Source organism: Saccharomycodes ludwigii, chromosome I, assembly GCF_020623625.1.
Source record: "Saccharomycodes ludwigii strain NBRC 1722 chromosome I, whole genome shotgun sequence".
Taxonomy (NCBI): Eukaryota; Fungi; Ascomycota; class Saccharomycetes; order Saccharomycodales; family Saccharomycodaceae; genus Saccharomycodes; species Saccharomycodes ludwigii.
The window spans coordinates 2,029,405-2,046,617 of NC_060200.1; the positions used below are offsets into that span (position 1 = coordinate 2,029,405).

A 17,213-nucleotide genomic window follows, 5' to 3' on the forward strand; every position below is an offset into this window, starting at 1 on the left:
AATTTTTTAAATATTTGGACAAAAAAGACGTATATAACTTTTAAGAAAAAAAAAACATTGATTTATATGTAATAATAACTAAAAGAGTTATAAAACGGGGAAAAAAAAAAAAAAACAAGAAATGACAGATATCTCGTCAGTTTATCCCAAGGTTTCGATCGAATTTTGTAACAAATGCAAATGGGGGTTGAGAAGTTTTTGGTACCAACAAGAGTTATTACAAACATTTGATGACAAAATAAAAGAACTATCCTTGAAACCTAGAAATGATCAACCTGGTATATTTTTAATCAAGGGATATTTCTATATCGATACAAAGTTTCATACAGTTGTTTTGTGGGATAGGAAAATTGATGGTGGATTCCCAGATGCCAAAACATTAAAGCAAAGAATTAAAAAGTTGCTTTTCAATGAAAAGATTGATATTGGTAAACATAACGATGGATGTGATACTGTTTTAGGTAAAAGTGTTGTTTCTGAAGAAGGTATCAAGACTGCTTGTGAAGATTGCATTGGCAAATAACTGTCTTTTATTTTATTTTTGAAACATGGTCACGTGATGCCGTTTCAGCAACGATTGAAAAGCAATTTCTGAAACATGCGCACGTGACCTGGCACTCAAATCAAATTTTTTTTTCCGCTGTTGCTGTTGCTGTTGCTGTTGCGCTAAGAAACACACGCACGGCCCTTCTTTTTTATTTATTTTTAACTCACAAATATAAAAAAAAAAAATAAATATGTGAAAATTTTGTAAATTTCTGTTCTTTTAATTTATTAATTTGTTTTCAATACTTTCCTCACAGATTTACTAAAGTTTAATACAAATATATTTAATAAGCAAAAAAAAAATAAAATACACACATACACAGTACATTATTTCTTTACCTCCACACTAATGTATAAAAATTCACTTTCAAAATCAATATTCTCCTTTTTGTTACTAGTTTCAACTTTTTCCCCTTACTTCATCACAAATATCAACAGTGTTGTTGTTCAGGCACACGAATCCTCCTCGGCTCATCATGAAACATCTGATGCATTACTAGAGCCTATAATGTCTTTGCCTGATTTAATTAAAGCCACAACACCGCCACCCAACTACGAATTATTATATAATGCCATACTAAGTGAAGGTCGTATTATTTTAACCCCAAAAAGTACCAATAATGGTGCCATTTGGTCTAAAAATTCTTTAGACAATGTCCCAAATCAATTCACCATAGAATGGACCTTTAGAAGTATAAACTATTTTGGTAAAACGGATGGGGGTATTTCCTTTTGGTTTATAGACGGTTCCAACTATGAAAAGTTGGAGCCGATAGATGCTATCAACGGTGGTGATATTTGGAAAGATTTGAAATTCAATGGTTTATTGTTACATGTCGACAATAATGGTCCAACTGGACCCGAAGTTAGAGCCATTTTAAATGATGGTACAAAAACTTTTAAGGACGTTAATCAATTCCACGAATCGGATTTTGCTTCTTGTTTATTAAGTTATCAAGATAGTTCTGTCCCAATAACTTTGAGATTGACTTATGACAATAAAGATGATAATAGCTTTTTGAAAGTGCAAGTTGACAACAAGCTTTGTTTCCAAACTAGACAAGTTAGTTTGGATAATACTGTATTAAATAATAAAAAAATTAAAATTGGTGTTACCGCAACAAACATTGACAGAAGTAATATTAATAACGGGGAAAGCTTTGAAATTTTAAAATTAAACTATTATCCAACTATTATTGATGAATCTTTAATTCCAAATGTTAAAACAATGCCCCAACCAAAATATGTCACACAAATTATTAATAAAGACACCGGAGAAGTAACTTATAAGGAAAAATCCATTTATGATGATAAAAATATTGACATGGACTCTTTATATGAAAAATTAGATAGAATCGAGGGTAAAATTTTAGCTAATGATATTTCTCAATTGTATCAAAAATTGGAAGATAGTGTTGAATTGAATAGATTACAACTGAAAAAGATTGATGCGTTGGTGAGCGTATTAAGTGCATATAGTAGAAATAATGATGGTTCTACTGAACAATCATCAGGTTCTATTACTGAGGATAATTTTCAAGATTTTATTAAATTGAATGAAAATTTAGAAAAAATATTAAGTGAACAAGAACGTATTAGAGAATTTACTAAACAAGAAAAAAATTTAAATATCAATGGGGGCAATAATGGTGTTATCCATGCTGATGATATTATGTATAAGTTAACTTTGTGGATAATCCCTTTAATTGTGATTATGATGGTTATGGCTTATTATACATTTAAAATCCGTCAAGAAATTGTCAAAACCAAGTTGTTATGAATGGAAATCCTCTATTTAGACTCAAACCATTTAAAAAAAAAAAAAAAAAAAAACAACAACAACTTCTATAGCATAAATGTTTAAATTTACTGATAACTTTACTTTAAAATAAATATAAATAGTTAATAAATTACGTGTATACTTTATGTTTACTGTCAATTCGTAATCCCTAAGTTATAATGAACTTTTAAAATAAGTTTGGTAAATATATATTGAAAGAAAGGGATACAAGAGAGGATTTTCAAAACTATCTTAATTTTTTAGTCATTGCTTAGCTTTGTCATCCTCACAAACTTTTTGGATGATTAGAACCAAAAAAAAAAAAAAAAAAAAAAAAAGATTTGCAAGTCAAAAATAAATATATAAAATTAGTAACAGCATCCCTTCTTTTATATCACGGTTGTAATTTTATTTAATTAAATAATTCAAATTGAGCATTATAATAAAAATAATAATAATAATAATAATATATATATATAATTCAATACATGTTCATCTTCCACACATTTTAGCGATCTCTGATCTATATTCTAATGCATTAATTTATTCAGAACCATTTGCATAAGGTGGACTAAAACCTGTGATGTTCCCATTTCCAAGCTTATTGACCGTCGGTATCCTTTTTCGGATAGTTAATATATCACAGTTTCTACCAGCATCGTATTGAGAATTCATTATTTCTTCTTGTTTATAAATTACATTAGGTAAATATTCTTTAAATATATAATTATGCCATTCTTTGTTTGTTTTTAGAATATTTTTGTTTTTAGAAGAGGTTTCCAACAATTCAACATTCTCAGCTTTATGCATATCCAGACTCCTATTCTCGGTTTTCTCATCATTTTTAGATTCAATGGGCGTATATGGTGTTACCGGAGATTGAACACTATTATCCTTATTATTCTCTTGCTCATCATCTGCTACATCATTTTCCTCCATTTCCTCTACATCATCCGCCGTGTCTTCGACAGAATCTTCTTCATCTTCTCCATCCTCATCCACTTCCTGATTTTCATCGCCACCATTCTGAGTTATTTCTTGTTGGTGTAGATCATCTTCATATACATTATCATTGGTCTTTTCTTGTTTTAACCCATCTTCCATTTTGTCTTTGTTCACCTCTTGCATGAGTTTAGAATTTCGATCCAAGTCTTTTTTCACCCCTTCTATATCATTACTACCTCCCTCTATTGACAATGTGGTAACGCCTTGAGAAGGAGTATCAGTAGACATATTATCCTTAGGAAATTCCATAGGATTGACATTACTAATCCTATTGTCATTAGCAGTTGCCATAATGGTAGTATTATCCTTATTCGCATGTTTAGAAAGAGAATCACTAGTCCCAAAGTTATCAGTACTTGCATCCATATCTTTATCCTCAACTTTAGTTATTACAGTACGTGATGTCATATAACCGCCTCTACCACGTCCTCTCCCACGTCCTCGCCCACGTCCTCTCCCCCTACCTCTGTTAGTCCATGGATTGTGATAAGCCCTTTTTTTTTTCTTGATTGTTGCTCCATTAATTTTAACATTGCCTGATAAAAGCAAGTTCCCTTTAGAACTGCTAATGTCACCTTTATTCATCAAATCATCGCCATAATAATAATAATAATAATTGGAATCTTTGATGTTATTTGTTTTAATAATAGGCAAACCAGCTTTAAATATCCAATATTTTTTCCATTTCGTTTCTCTAATCCCAGCTATTATGTTGACGCCCTTGTTAAATTGAACTGAATCATGTTCACGTTCTAAATCCCTAATTTGCAAAGGGGTCAACTTTCTTAACCTATTAACCAATTGAAGTTCATTATTAAATATCGGTAGCCCTCTAGCGGAATATTTCTGTTCTTCTCCATCTATACCGACAGTACTTAGAAGTTTCTTGTTCATTTTGGATCTTAAAGGCAAAGTTTCAAATTTCCAACCGTTTATATTTAACTCATTGGATTTAAGTGTATCTGCTTTATCAGTAAACATTTTTAAGATATTGGGTCCCTTCTCCATGCCTGATATACTTCTAGAACTATAATTCTGTTCGGGCAATAAATCAGCTAATAATCTCTTATGGCTGGTAGTAGTGCCATTGCACCCATTATTATGAATAGGTGTATTTACAGACTCGTGTAGGTCATCTCGAACATTTGTACCAATAGGACTATCCATATTGTTACTGCCGGTTTGCAAAAAGGATAACTTACTATAGTACTTAGGTACTTTAAAATTTGCACTTAGTTCTAAAGAACCCGTGATATTCTGCCCTGGTACAATAAGGTGTCTTAAAGAAGATAGAGTTTCATTGATACGATCAGTTGTGTAATATAAACCATTATTTGTTGCATTATTTTTTAAATGGGTACTAGAACTATCCAGATCTTCATTATTTCCGTAACCTATATTAACTCCACTTCTAGACTTTTTTCTTTTATCTAAGATGGCATTATTGTAATAACTATTAGTATTATCACCATTATCATTAAAGTTTTCCATGACATAAGTTTTATTTTGTTCTTCTTCCTGTTTCTGTTGTATTTCTTTCATAGTAGGTATATGATTATAAGCATTATCATCGGCACTATAAAAATCATATATGTTTTGGTAATGCACATATTGCTGTTGAAAATTGTTGTAGGCCCTTTTCAATTCCATAGAAGGCTGTTCAATAACGGTCAAGTATGGGTTTTCAAAATGATCGTCTGTTTTAATGTCAGAAAAATTAAATTCAGTATCTCCCTTTTCTTCCAAAGTCTTGGTATCATTAGGATTGATAAATAATATTTTTTTTGCCTTTTTAACTATGTCCAAAGCAATCGGAAAAACACGGTTTTGGTAAGTAAACCCTTGATCCTTAGCAGTTAAATCCCAATAATCATCTATAATCCGAATGCCAGAATTTACCAATAAAGCACCAAACCTAACAAAAGCAGCTTTAGCATGAATTATTATACAATCTTCTTCCTTCAAAATGTTACCAGGATCTCTGCCAATATTAAGCTTTTTTAAAAAAAAATCCGTATATGCCGAACTATTGATTAATTTTGAAAGATTAAATGTTCTAATTTCAGGATAAACGTTATTAAATTTCTGAACCCAATCCTCTTCTTTGTCTCCTCTTGTAGGTAAGTTTCCTAGCAATGAATATAAATCCTTTAACAAAATGTATAAAGTTCTATCTTTCACTTTCCCATCTTCATGCTCCTCCCCCTCTTCTTCTTTTGTTTGTTGGATAATGTTATTGTTAATAGAAGTATTTTCATTTTTATGTTTTTTATATTGTGGGAGAGTGAAGGTGGTGATATTATATTTTCTTTCATTCAATAGGTATCCAAATGAATCTATTTTTGTTTCACCTTCATTATCAACAATATTTAATTTATATGATGAAATTAAAGAATCAGGCGATGAAATATACTCGCAATAGTTTGCTGGTGGTAGTGGTATTTTTAAAGGAAATTCGTTTAATTCACCGCACTGATAGTCATTTTTATTAGATAGATAAAATATAGCTTGTTTCAACAAATATAAATTATGGTTGTCAGTTTCTACTGTTCGATATATCGTCATTTTCTCTCCCCTTTTCTTTTTCCTTTTCTTTTTCCTCCAATGTTTTAAGCCGCTAATATTTTTAATTTAAAACGGATGTAAAATTGTTTATTGTTGGTATTTTTTTTTTTATTAAAAAAGAGGGAGAAAAAAAAAAAAAAAAAAAAAAATTTTTAAATTAAAATAGCAAGTTTTTATTTGTATTATTATTATTATTATTACTATTACTAAAAAAAACCATCCACGCAATCTAGCAATGGTGTAAAGATGTTAGGTAACTTATAATGCGAAAAACACTCGGACTTACTTAGGCTTTATTATTGTCCTTTTCAATGAAAGTCAGGGACTTAAATCATTTTATACGTCTCAGAAATTAATAGTACTTTTTAACATAGCTTTTATTAAAATTTCCATTGTAATCATTAACATATCAGTTCCTCATTTTAATACTAATAATAATCAATCCTATACATTCATAATTACATATCAAATTCCAAAATCTCCCCCACGAATTTGATCATACAACTGTTTTCTCCCCTTACTTTTATAAACGTTACCACTATGTAACTTATTAACTCTCGGAGCAACTGGCATTTCGCTTACCACTTTAGAAACAATAGGATTCTCCATTTCATCGGCTTCTGCATTCGGACCATACGTATTTCTAGGTATGTATTGTTGTTGTTTTGATGGAATTGGACCTCCCCAATTCATGTTATTATGATGCATTGGCGGTTGCTGCTGTCGATATGGCGAAGTAGGCATGTTTTGCATACTATTGGCTCTTGGCATTTGTGCATTATACATATTTGGAGGAGATGTTGGCATCATACTATTGTTGGATGGTGTTTGTCTGTATGGTGACACACTTCCTCGCTGATATTGTGGAGAAGGCGGCATATTCATCATAGTATTAGCTCTTGGTGGAGAAGACGCTACAGTATTTGTTCCTGGAGAGCCACTGACAACAATCATTGGTGGCACTGCAGATAAATTTTTCTGTACCGGGAAATTACCATTGATGCCCCTCCCTCTAGGTTGAAACTCATTTTGCTGTGGTTGTGTTTGGTGTATTCGCAATTGAGGGTTGCTTTCTACTCTTGGGATAACATACGGATTCCTGTTTGCAGACGCCTTTTGCTTATTTTGATTAATGGCATTGCGATCAGCGTTATTATCTTGTTTTTGGTATGCCATTTGTGGGGATGTAAATGAATGGCTAGGTTGCCCCATTCCTACTCTATTTTCTACATAAACAGGCGAAGGTGAGCGACCATGCGGAGATGAAGAACGGTTTTGTGGAGACGGCGATCGACCCCGTGAAGCTACAAGTCCTGCACCAGCTTCATATTGAGGTGAATACGACACCTGTGATTGTAAACCACAAGTGTTACCAGTGCCTCCCTGTATCCTCGGTTGAGGAGACTTTGCATGTTGCACAACAATATTTCCAGTACCAAAATTACTTGCGGTATTATTATTAGGAGTGCCTGGTGATGGTGATGTACCTCTGTTGTAAGGTGATGGTGATGTACCTCTGTTGTAAGGTGATGGTGATGTACCTCTGTTGTAAGGTGATGGTGACGTACCTCTGTTGTAAAATGATGGTGACGTACCCCCATTGTAAGGTGATGGTGACATACCTCCATTGTAAGGTGATGGTGACATACCTCCATTGTAAGGTGATGGTGATTTTGTTTGGGGAATAACTACATTGTTATTATATGAGGATGGATGCATTGGCGACCTGTTAGTGTTCATATTATTATGGCCGTTGTTGTACGGAGACGGAGGATTTACTGGGGGATTAACAGTATTGTGGTTGTATGAAGATGGCATTGCCCCAGCTCTGGCAATATTTACATTATTATTATTATTATTATTATTATTATTATTATTATTATTATTATTATACGGAGATGGGGATCTTGGGTGCTCACTGTTTAGGGTATGTTGTTGCATAAATTTTGGCGAGCCTTTTTGGTAAGTGTTCATAGGGGAAGCTGAAGCAATGGGAGGGTGATCACCAGTGTATGAATATTGTTCTGAAAACTGATCTTTTTTATAAGGATTCGACACAGGAGAAGGGGGTCTGTGGGTTATTCTTAAAGGAGATTCTGAATTTAATTCATTTAAAGCATAATCCATATGATTGTCGTGTGATCTACCACGTCGCTCCGATTGCTGCTGAGCATAAAAATCCCTATTCTTAGCAGCATTGGGATATTGATCATTTGGATATTGATACTGTTCATGTTGTTGTTGTTGCGGCATGGCAACTCTACAATTTTCACCGGCGTCATCATTGACTAAATAACTTAAAGACTCTACACTCCCCAAATTCAAGGGCTTTATTAAGGAATTTGTCTCATTGCCACCTTGTTCTTCTTCACTGTTTTGTGTAACTATTGTATTTGAATCATATCTACTACTAGTAACCCTAATTTCTTCCTCGGGTTTATAATGGGGCGTATTTTGTCTCTTTTGGGTTAAATTCCTATCAAATTGATATATTTGAGATGTCAAATCGTCAACAGCGTCACTTAAATCATCAGCCTCTAAATCAATAACTTCTACTTGTCTATCAATAGTCCCAGAATTGTTTTTAGCAGTAAATCTTTCATTATGGCGCGAATCTTTTTCATAGGGTGGTTCTTCTTCCTTCATTGCTTGGTTCTGCTGCCGCTGTTGCTCTATTTGTTTCTTTTGAAGTTTAGCTAATAGTGTTTTTTGCTTCTGCTCTTCTTCGTGTAAACGTTTTTTCTCCTCTTCCTCTTGTAAACGATTTTTTTCTAATTGCCTTTGTTCACGTTCCAGTTCATATTTTCTAATATCTTCGTCTTCCACCTGGATCGCATCTAAAATTGGTAAATCAATCGCAAAATTATCATCACCAAGTTCAAGTGGAGGCAATTCGTATTCGCCTGGTTTTAATAAACTAAATGATGAAATAACTCTATCTGAATTTTTTGATTGTTCATGAATTGATGGTTGTTGCAACATATTCGTTTTTTGTTCTAAAGACGGAGTAATTCTATTGCTGTCTTTTAAATCAGACAAGTCTCCATTATTCTTATTAAATGCAGTAGTTTGTTTAGCTGGGCTTAAAAGACTTTCTCCCCTCTCCTCCAAGTATGCATCACTTGCCACATCAGGGGATGGTTCTAAAGAGGTTATACTTGTTTCGCTCTTCTTTCTTAAGTTGTTTAACGGATTCCACTTAGCCAACTTATGCTCAATGGAATGAACGCTGGTTTCAGCTTTATGTTGCTTGCGTAGTTGAGGACCCAGCTCCGGTTCAAAGTTTTTAGATCGCGGTATATGTGTCATTGACTTTTCCATGTTTAATTTCTGAAACTTTTCATAAACTGGTGTAGCGTTCCTTTTATCACCTTTAGCAGTATCATGAATCTTATCTATAGCACTGTTTTTCTTTTCCTTTGTGCCATTCAAGGTTAAATTATTAGCACTACTAGTAGCGTTCAATCTCGTTATGTAATCTAGTGTTTTATCTGATTCTTCTATAATAACCCACTTTTTAAACCCATCAAATTCAAATTCTGAAATCAATGATCTTCCAAATATCTTTTTTTTAAAAGAAGTTTGTTCATTAGATATAGAAGACATCCAGGTCCAAATGAAGTAATCATCTATATCTACTCTTTTAATTTCTATCTCGTCTTTAACATTAACTTTCTTAAGGGGAGGCACACATCTTTTCTTAGCCCAACCAGCTTGGAATGTTGAGTGCTTGGTTGTCATTTCCTTCATTAATTTTTTGCTTTGTTTAGACATTTTTTTGCTAACTGCTTCAACAGTGTCTCTTTTTTTGTTGTTAAACAAACTTTTCAAAATGGCATAATCTTCTCTAGTCCCAAAATCGTTTGGATTATCAAAATTTAAACAATTGCCACATCTTTCAAACAAAGACCATGGCTTCTTAGAAAATTTAGTGGTTTTTAAGGTCACCAATGGAACCGTCAATATTGTGCTTGATCCAGTATACCATGAATTGGAATTTGGTGGATATTCGTTATCGTATAAAACGTGGCGTAAACTTTTAGGGAAATCCAATGGGAGATTATCCATCGGTTTGTGAGATGATTCCTTTTCAGGCGGCAGGAAACTTTTGATGAAGGCCATAGTTAAGTGAAAAACAGCATTTGAAGCTGGTAGCCATTCGGCTAAACCTTGTTCGTATGAATTATTCCCCAATTTCTTAATATCTTGCAATTGGGCACTGCTAAAATCCAAAGATTTAGCACTTGACTGATGCTGTTGGTGTTGATTGGATCCGTTCGTGATGTTTTGAGCTTCGCATGAAAATGCCCAAATAGCGCACATACGTGATATTTTTCTAGCACTTAATTTGTTTATTTTAGAATTAGAAGCAAACGCAACCAACAAATCAAAAAAATCGTAAACCAACGAGGCATGATCAGGCGATTTCAAACATTTAGGCATGATTTCTAGAAACGCCCGCTGAGGATAATGCATTTTTTTTTCCTTTTTCAGAAATTTATTATATGCTTCCCAACCAATAATTTCACCGTTGGGTAATCTACACCATATATATTTTAGAGTTTGAAATAGTGTATCTGGCGTTGTTTTTTGAACAATTTTTAATATCTTAGCATCATTTGATAGTGGGACACCATTACCCAACGGGAAAATAGAATTTAAAAATTTCAATAAATTCTCGTTGGTTTGTTCCTTTCTAAAAGGCAAAAATAAATATTCTATATCCAACGAGGCTTTCAACTGTGTAGTTATTATATGAACTAATGATTTTACATTGCTTGGTTTGAATTCATGGAAAAACTCAAATTCATCATCTTCATCATCCTCAAGATTTAAATTATTTGGATTTTTCTTTTTAGTAAGTTTCTCGGTACTGGGTAATGGTTTATTAGTATCAACCATTTTTTTTGTTTTGTTTTGTTTTGTTTTGTTTTGTTTTGTCTGTTAATATTTATTGTTTTGTTTTGTCTATTAATATTTAGTGTTTTGCTTCACACGACAGCTATAGAACAAAATGTCAGAAAAAGGCCTTTTTCAATGTTACAATCAAATTAAAGAAATAAATAGATAAATAGATAAATAAATAAATAGATAAATAAAATGTTTTCAATTGCTAGCGTATAATATTTTTGATGAAACGCCCATTTTTATTTCAAAAAAAGTTTAGCGGATAATTGAGTAAAAAATTATATAGATGAGAAAACAGAGAGTATTAAAAAAGTATAAGTAAACAAAAAAAAAAAAAAAAAAAAAAAAAGCAACATTTTCCCCCAAAAGGAAAATTTAATGCTTATTCAACTTATCCCATAATAATAATAATAACAACAATAATAATATGTATATGAACACACTAATAACCCAAAGACATACCCCTTTTTCTCCACCAATCACTAACAGCATGATAATTTAGAAATTTTCTGTCACGTTTAATACCATTTAAAACGCTTTTAGGTGGCACTTCTTGAATATCATGTCCCATTTCCTTCAATTCCTTTATAGTACGAGTTCCAATCATTGACCCATTTTCCACCTCTAAGGTATTAGGCAATAACTGATGGTGAAATCTAGGATAAGAAATAGTTTCTAAAAGTGGCATATGATACCAATAAATTCTTATTAGTGATTGCAACACACTTGTGGTGATTCTGCTACCGCCACTTGCTCCTATAACTAAGTCTGGGTAATTTAATTCGTCTAGAACGATAACTGGAGAAGCAGAAGATACCGGTCTTTTGCCTGGCATTGGATAATTATAAATTGATGGTTTCAAACCAAAACTATTGCTATGGTCATCGTCTTTAGGATTCGAAAAATCATCCATTTCGTTGTTGAAAATAACGCCAGTCACTGGGTCATGCACCAAAGAACCGAATAATAAATTTATTGTTGAAGTCAAAGAAATGGCATTGGAATTGTAGTCAATTATCGAAAAATGAGTGGTGCCATGTGGCTCGGTTAATTGGTATTGTGGTTTATAGTCTCTCCAATCTTTTTGAGTTTTCAAATTCGCATTTTTAATTAATGCTGAAGAATTAATTGCCCATTCGTCACTTAAAATCTCTTGCATCCTTAATTCCAATTCCTTTTCTTCGTTATAATCACCTAACCTGCTTCTCGCGCTTGCCATCCATTTCATAGCTTCCACTAGTTCATAGGCACTCTCCGAAGTATAATCACCCCCCTTTCTTTTCGGAAATTTTTCCATGATGTTTAAAGCTGAAAGTAACGCAGCACCAGAGGTTACGCCACCCGTCGTATAAACGGTTAATGGCCAATACTCATCTATGTGTATTTTAGTTGTCAATGGTTTGCCAATTCTCACGTGGTAATTTGCAAAATCAGCTTGATTTATAATTCCGCCTTTTTCTTTAATTTTCTTTAACATAGACTTATTTATCCAATGATCTGGATCATAAAAGGGTGCACAACTCCCATTTTTAGCTAAAACTTCCAACATTTTTCCAAAATTAGGTCTCGTTATATGTTCACCTGCTTTCTTTAAAGTTTTTTGGGACACATCACTGAAAACAAATGACCAGTCATCAAAGTTTTCCTCAAAGGGTATTTTATATACTTGGAGTGCAGCCTCCAAAACCTCAGAAACTTCCCAACCTTCATATGCTAGCTTTACTACCGGCATCAATAAATCTTTCCAAGAAACATGACCACTCCCCAAAGTGGTATAAATTTCATAGTAACCCTTTAGTTCACCAGGTAAGCCGATGCTTAATCCACCCAGAGTACTTAAGTTGTACTTTTCATTATCCCAACTTAACGGGCACGTCTCTCTAAAATCAAAATATGTACCCGTATCCTCTTCTCTTTCCGGGTGCCTTGAAGTATGAATTGCAAACCCACCGCCACCAACACCGCTGTTGAAAAAATTTACCAAACCAACACATAAGCCTAAAGTAACACTCATGTCTGCTGCATTAACTTTAGTCTTACCGTGTTTTAATAAGACTTCGTTATATACCAATTCATTGCACACTAGTAAATCTGAGCTTATTGCCCCATGTTCACCTATTTTCAAGTGTTCTGTTGCGTTTGGTGTTAGGGTCGGAAGTCTTATCAATGGGTTGATGTCTATATTATGGTCGTTTTTGGTATTTGATTTGCTGAATGGTTTCTGTTCCATGGCATGATTACTAATTTTTTGATTGTTTTTTAAAACTTGCACTGGTGAGGCATTTACAAAAAAGTTGAATTGAGATAGTTCTAATAATAAAAAGAAAAGCAGGATCATTGTTCTTAGACATATATTATTCTTCATCGTTATTGTTGATATCATTCAAGGTTTGTGTTCTTAATGTGTGTTTGTGAGATCTATGTAAACTGTATCTGATATTTGGCTAGTAGTTTTTATAGTATGGATATTAAAGATTTGCAAATGTGAATGTGAAAGATAATTGAGTCATTAATTATGATAGTTGTAATTTTTGATACTTTGCCACGGATATTACTGAGCTAGATAACAAGATATTATTTTGTTTTGATAATAACGCTTATCTTTTGTTTTTGTATCTTAACATTTATTTTGCCCCTTTGTTTACCGCAGGACGTGTGGGAAAGTGTGGCAAAAAGAAATAACATCTTTCATAGATTATAAAATTATTTTGTTAAAAACGAGAAGAAAAAAAAAGAAGAAGGGGGGAAAAGAGAAATTTGGGTAATGTACAGGTGTTATACTACATGCACAATTTTTACTTGCTTCGTATAAAATAATTACAAACAGTAATCAAAGGTTTAGATATATAACAAAAATATTACTAAGGATCTTACTAATAACTAATCGTTATACTAAAACCTTTTTTTTTTTTAAAAGACTTTTAGGGATGAAAAAGCAATGACAGAGCCAGCTAGTAATAACAGACGAGGCAAATTGGAAGATCGGGCCAAGTCACTAAAAAATACATCTATTATAAATACCACTTCTTACATTGCTTTAATTATACTTGCGCTAGTGGTCCTGTTAATTTCGACCTTATTATATTGCAACAACGACAAGGCTCATAACAACTTTTTTTTTATGCTACACAATTTCATTTGTACAAAAAGTAAATCCACAACTTTAATTTCTTCAATTAGATCATTTATAAATAACTTTTTACCAAACAATCACAATATGACCACCAACACTGCCATCAGTAATACTGTAAATACTATTAATAAACAACCGATTTATTTCTTATCGCATGGAGGACCAACTTTTCTAGATGAAAATGATGAATTTGGCTCAAATAAGGGGGCATTCAGAACCACAAGAAAAATTGGTGATGAAATTAAAAAAGTTCTGAATCCAGATTATATAGTTGTTTTATCTGGCCATTGGCAAGCCTATCCGGAATCACAACTGTCTTACAATAAAAAGGATGCAAAGTTTAAATATGGTGGTATTTTTGGAAATAAAAACAATAACCATGTGCCATTAGTGCAAGTCGCTACCCCTGCTGAATTATTAAATAAAATCGCGTCTTGGGAAGAAATGGAAAATGAATTTGCTGAAAATAAGTTGATTTACGATTTTTATGGATTTCCCGACTATTTGTATAAGGAAACTTTTAAAAGTGTCGTTTCCACAAATGTTTTGGCCCGTATAAGAAAAGTATTTGAACAATATAATTTAAAGAATGGCGTTTCAGATAAAAGGATCGATGTTGAATTTGTCAGGAGGGATATTGACCATGGTGTTTGGGTTCCCCTCAAAGTAGCTCAGTTAGATGATTTACATAAAATGGGGGGAAATTCGATTGGTAGTGGCAGCAATAATGCTCCAATTCCTATTGTTCAAATGTCCTTATTAGCGGACAATTCATTTTCAGATCATTTCTATAAATTAGGAGATATTATCAAATTGCTAAGGAAGGACAATGCAATGGTTATTTGTTCTGGTATGTCTGTTCACAATTTGGGAGATCTGAGATACATTTACATGGATACAAATGGTAACAAATTCCCATATGTTTTAGAATTTAATAACTATTTGCATGATTTAATATTAAATGATAAATTTGAATTAAGTGTACAAAAAAACCATAACAAATTGTTTGATGGCTTGCAACAGTTAAATACTGACCCAAATTTAATTAAATTGTTGTACAAGGCACATCCCACCTTGGATCATTTCTTACCATTCGTGGCTGCTTGCGGTGGTATGTTTCCAAATGAATTTGGTGTGGAGTTGTATAATGATCAACAATTTTCATTGGGTTGGGGAATTTACAAATACGGTGGACCCGATAACAATTTAAAAGGCTTGGAACATGATGAATTGTAGATGCAAAGTCTCTGTCTACTAGCTTTTTTTTTTTTTTTTTTTTTTAAATATTTTAACATAGTTATTTACATGAACTACAAGTCTGATGCATACATATAACCAACTACGATATATATATTTTTTTTTAAAAATTTTTTTCAGCATTTTGTATAATAAACATGCATAAATGCATATGCCTGCTCTTTTATATAATTATAATATCTACAACTTATTTACAAGTTTATTAGTTTATTTTATTTTAATTTACCTTGTGAATGTTTAAATAATAGTGCCTCTAAATGAACCTATTCAATGATACGGGTAACTAAACCAGTACCAACAGTCTTACCACCTTCTCTAATGTTGAATCTTTGACCAACTTCAATTGGGGTTGGGTGAACCAATTCACATTCCATTTCAACATTATCACCTGGCATAACTTGTTTAGAATGATCTTCAACTTCAGTTGGAAATTTCAAAACAGTGGTGACATCGGCAGTTCTAACATACAACTGTGGTCTATAGTTTTCACCAAATCCACTGTGTCTGCCACCTTCTTCTTTGGTCAAAATATACAAAGAAGCTAAAAATTTGGTATGAGCTTGAACAGACCCTGGTTTACATAGAACCATACCTCTTTTAAGCTCATCCCTTCTGGTACCACGTAATAAAACACCAGCATTATCACCAGCCATGGCCTTTTCCAATTCCTTTCTAAACATTTCAATACCTGTGACAATGGTCTTGATTGGAGTCTTGTTGAAACCAACAATTTCGACTTCCTCATTTTTTTTCAATTCTCCTCTTTCAACCCTACCGGTGACAACAGTACCTCTACCGGAAATTGAAAAAATGTCTTCGATCGGCATCAAGAAAGGCTTGGCCAAATCTCTTTCAGGAGTTGGAATGTATTCATCAATAGCATCCAACAATTTCATAATTCTCTGTTCACCAATCTCGGGTTCACGACCTTCCAAGGCACATAAAGCAGAACCAAAAATAACTGGAGTGTTTTCACCATCAAAGCCATATTGAGTCAATAGTTCTCTCATTTCCATTTCAACCAATTCTAACATTTCTGGATCATCAATAGTGTCGACCTTGTTAACAAAAACAACAATCTTTTGAACACCAACTTGTCTAGCCAATAATAAATGTTCTCTAGTTTGAGGCATTTGGCCATCAGAAGCAGCAACAACAATAATAGCACCATCCATTTGAGCAGCACCGGTAATCATATTCTTAATATAATCCGCATGCCCTGGACAGTCAACGTGAGAATAATGTCTTTTAGCAGTTTCATATTCGACATGAGCAGTAGAAATAGTAATACCTCTAGCTCTTTCTTCAGGTGCCTTATCAATAGAAGAATAATCTAAGAAATCAGCACCACCTTTGTCGGCTAAAGTCTTGGTGATGGCAGCAGTCAAAGTAGTTTTACCATGATCAACATGACCAATGGTACCAATGTTAACGTGAGGCTTACTACGGTCAAATTGAGCAGCGTATTGTACTTTGGAAGAAAAGGAAGAGAAATAATTCTTTTTTGTAACTAAAAAGGCAGAAGGAGCGGTAACAAACCTTGGGAAGGCTTTACCAGCAACTAAACGTAAAGCAGTAGTCATTTCAATAAATTCTGTGCAAGTCCGTTGTTTTTTTTTTTTTTTTTTTTTTTTTTTAATAAACTATGTATTTATTCATTAACAGGATAAAAAATGGCAGATTTGGAAATAAGAAGGAGAAGAAGAAAAAGGAAGAAAAAAAAAAAAAAAAAAAAAATTAAAAATTAAAATCAAAACTAGAATAAAAACAGAGAGAAAAAGAGAAGAAAAAAGAGAAAAAGGTTTTATTTTAATTTTTTTTTTTTTAAGTTAATTCTCTCCTTTTTTTTTTATATTGCCACCTCAAACAAGTTAATTTTCGACTTTTGTTGTTTTTTCTTTTTTCGTTTATTTTATTTTATTTTTTTTTTTTTTTTTTTTTAATTCAAATTTTAAACCTCTTTAACGTAACATCACCTTCTACGAAAAGGTACGGATTTACTTGGCTTTTTTTTTTTTT

General features: G+C 32.8%; 7 protein-coding genes across 7 annotated transcripts; 3 read left to right on the top strand and 4 right to left on the bottom strand.

Moving 5' to 3' along the window:
• Nucleotides 1-121: 121 nt before the first annotated feature.
• On the top strand, nucleotides 122-523 carry SCDLUD_000865 (SelT/SelW/SelH family protein; the record flags this gene model as incomplete). The annotated part of the gene is made up of 1 exon (XM_046076805.1): nucleotides 122-523. The coding sequence occupies one exon, from the start codon at nucleotides 122-124 to the stop codon at nucleotides 521-523; it is 402 nt and encodes a 133-aa protein (XP_045937172.1).
• A 372-nt stretch (nucleotides 524-895) lies between these two features.
• Nucleotides 896-2,326, top strand: EMP47 (Emp47p; the record flags this gene model as incomplete). The annotated part of the gene is made up of 1 exon (XM_046079865.1): nucleotides 896-2,326. One exon carries the CDS (start codon nucleotides 896-898, stop codon nucleotides 2,324-2,326), a length of 1,431 nt encoding a protein of 476 aa, XP_045937173.1.
• Nucleotides 2,327-2,869: 543 nt separating this feature from the next.
• On the bottom strand, nucleotides 2,870-5,896 carry SWP82 (Swp82p; the record flags this gene model as incomplete). The annotated part of the gene is made up of 1 exon (XM_046079866.1): nucleotides 2,870-5,896. One exon carries the CDS (start codon nucleotides 5,894-5,896, stop codon nucleotides 2,870-2,872), a length of 3,027 nt encoding a protein of 1,008 aa, XP_045937174.1.
• Nucleotides 5,897-6,361: 465 nt separating this feature from the next.
• On the bottom strand, nucleotides 6,362-10,798 carry MSB1 (Msb1p; the record flags this gene model as incomplete). Its single annotated transcript, XM_046079867.1, has 1 exon — nucleotides 6,362-10,798. One exon carries the CDS (start codon nucleotides 10,796-10,798, stop codon nucleotides 6,362-6,364), a length of 4,437 nt encoding a protein of 1,478 aa, XP_045937175.1.
• Nucleotides 10,799-11,246: 448 nt separating this feature from the next.
• On the bottom strand, nucleotides 11,247-13,034 carry ECM38 (gamma-glutamyltransferase; the record flags this gene model as incomplete). Its single annotated transcript, XM_046079868.1, has 1 exon — nucleotides 11,247-13,034. The coding sequence occupies one exon, from the start codon at nucleotides 13,032-13,034 to the stop codon at nucleotides 11,247-11,249; it is 1,788 nt and encodes a 595-aa protein (XP_045937176.1).
• Nucleotides 13,035-14,021: 987 nt separating this feature from the next.
• SCDLUD_000870 (DODA-type extradiol aromatic ring-opening family dioxygenase) lies at nucleotides 14,022-15,173 on the top strand (the record flags this gene model as incomplete). Its single annotated transcript, XM_046079869.1, has 1 exon — nucleotides 14,022-15,173. One exon carries the CDS (start codon nucleotides 14,022-14,024, stop codon nucleotides 15,171-15,173), a length of 1,152 nt encoding a protein of 383 aa, XP_045937177.1.
• A 284-nt stretch (nucleotides 15,174-15,457) lies between these two features.
• Nucleotides 15,458-16,777, bottom strand: TUF1 (translation elongation factor Tu; the record flags this gene model as incomplete). The annotated part of the gene is made up of 1 exon (XM_046079870.1): nucleotides 15,458-16,777. The coding sequence occupies one exon, from the start codon at nucleotides 16,775-16,777 to the stop codon at nucleotides 15,458-15,460; it is 1,320 nt and encodes a 439-aa protein (XP_045937178.1).
• Between the last annotated feature and the right edge of the window lie 436 nt (nucleotides 16,778-17,213).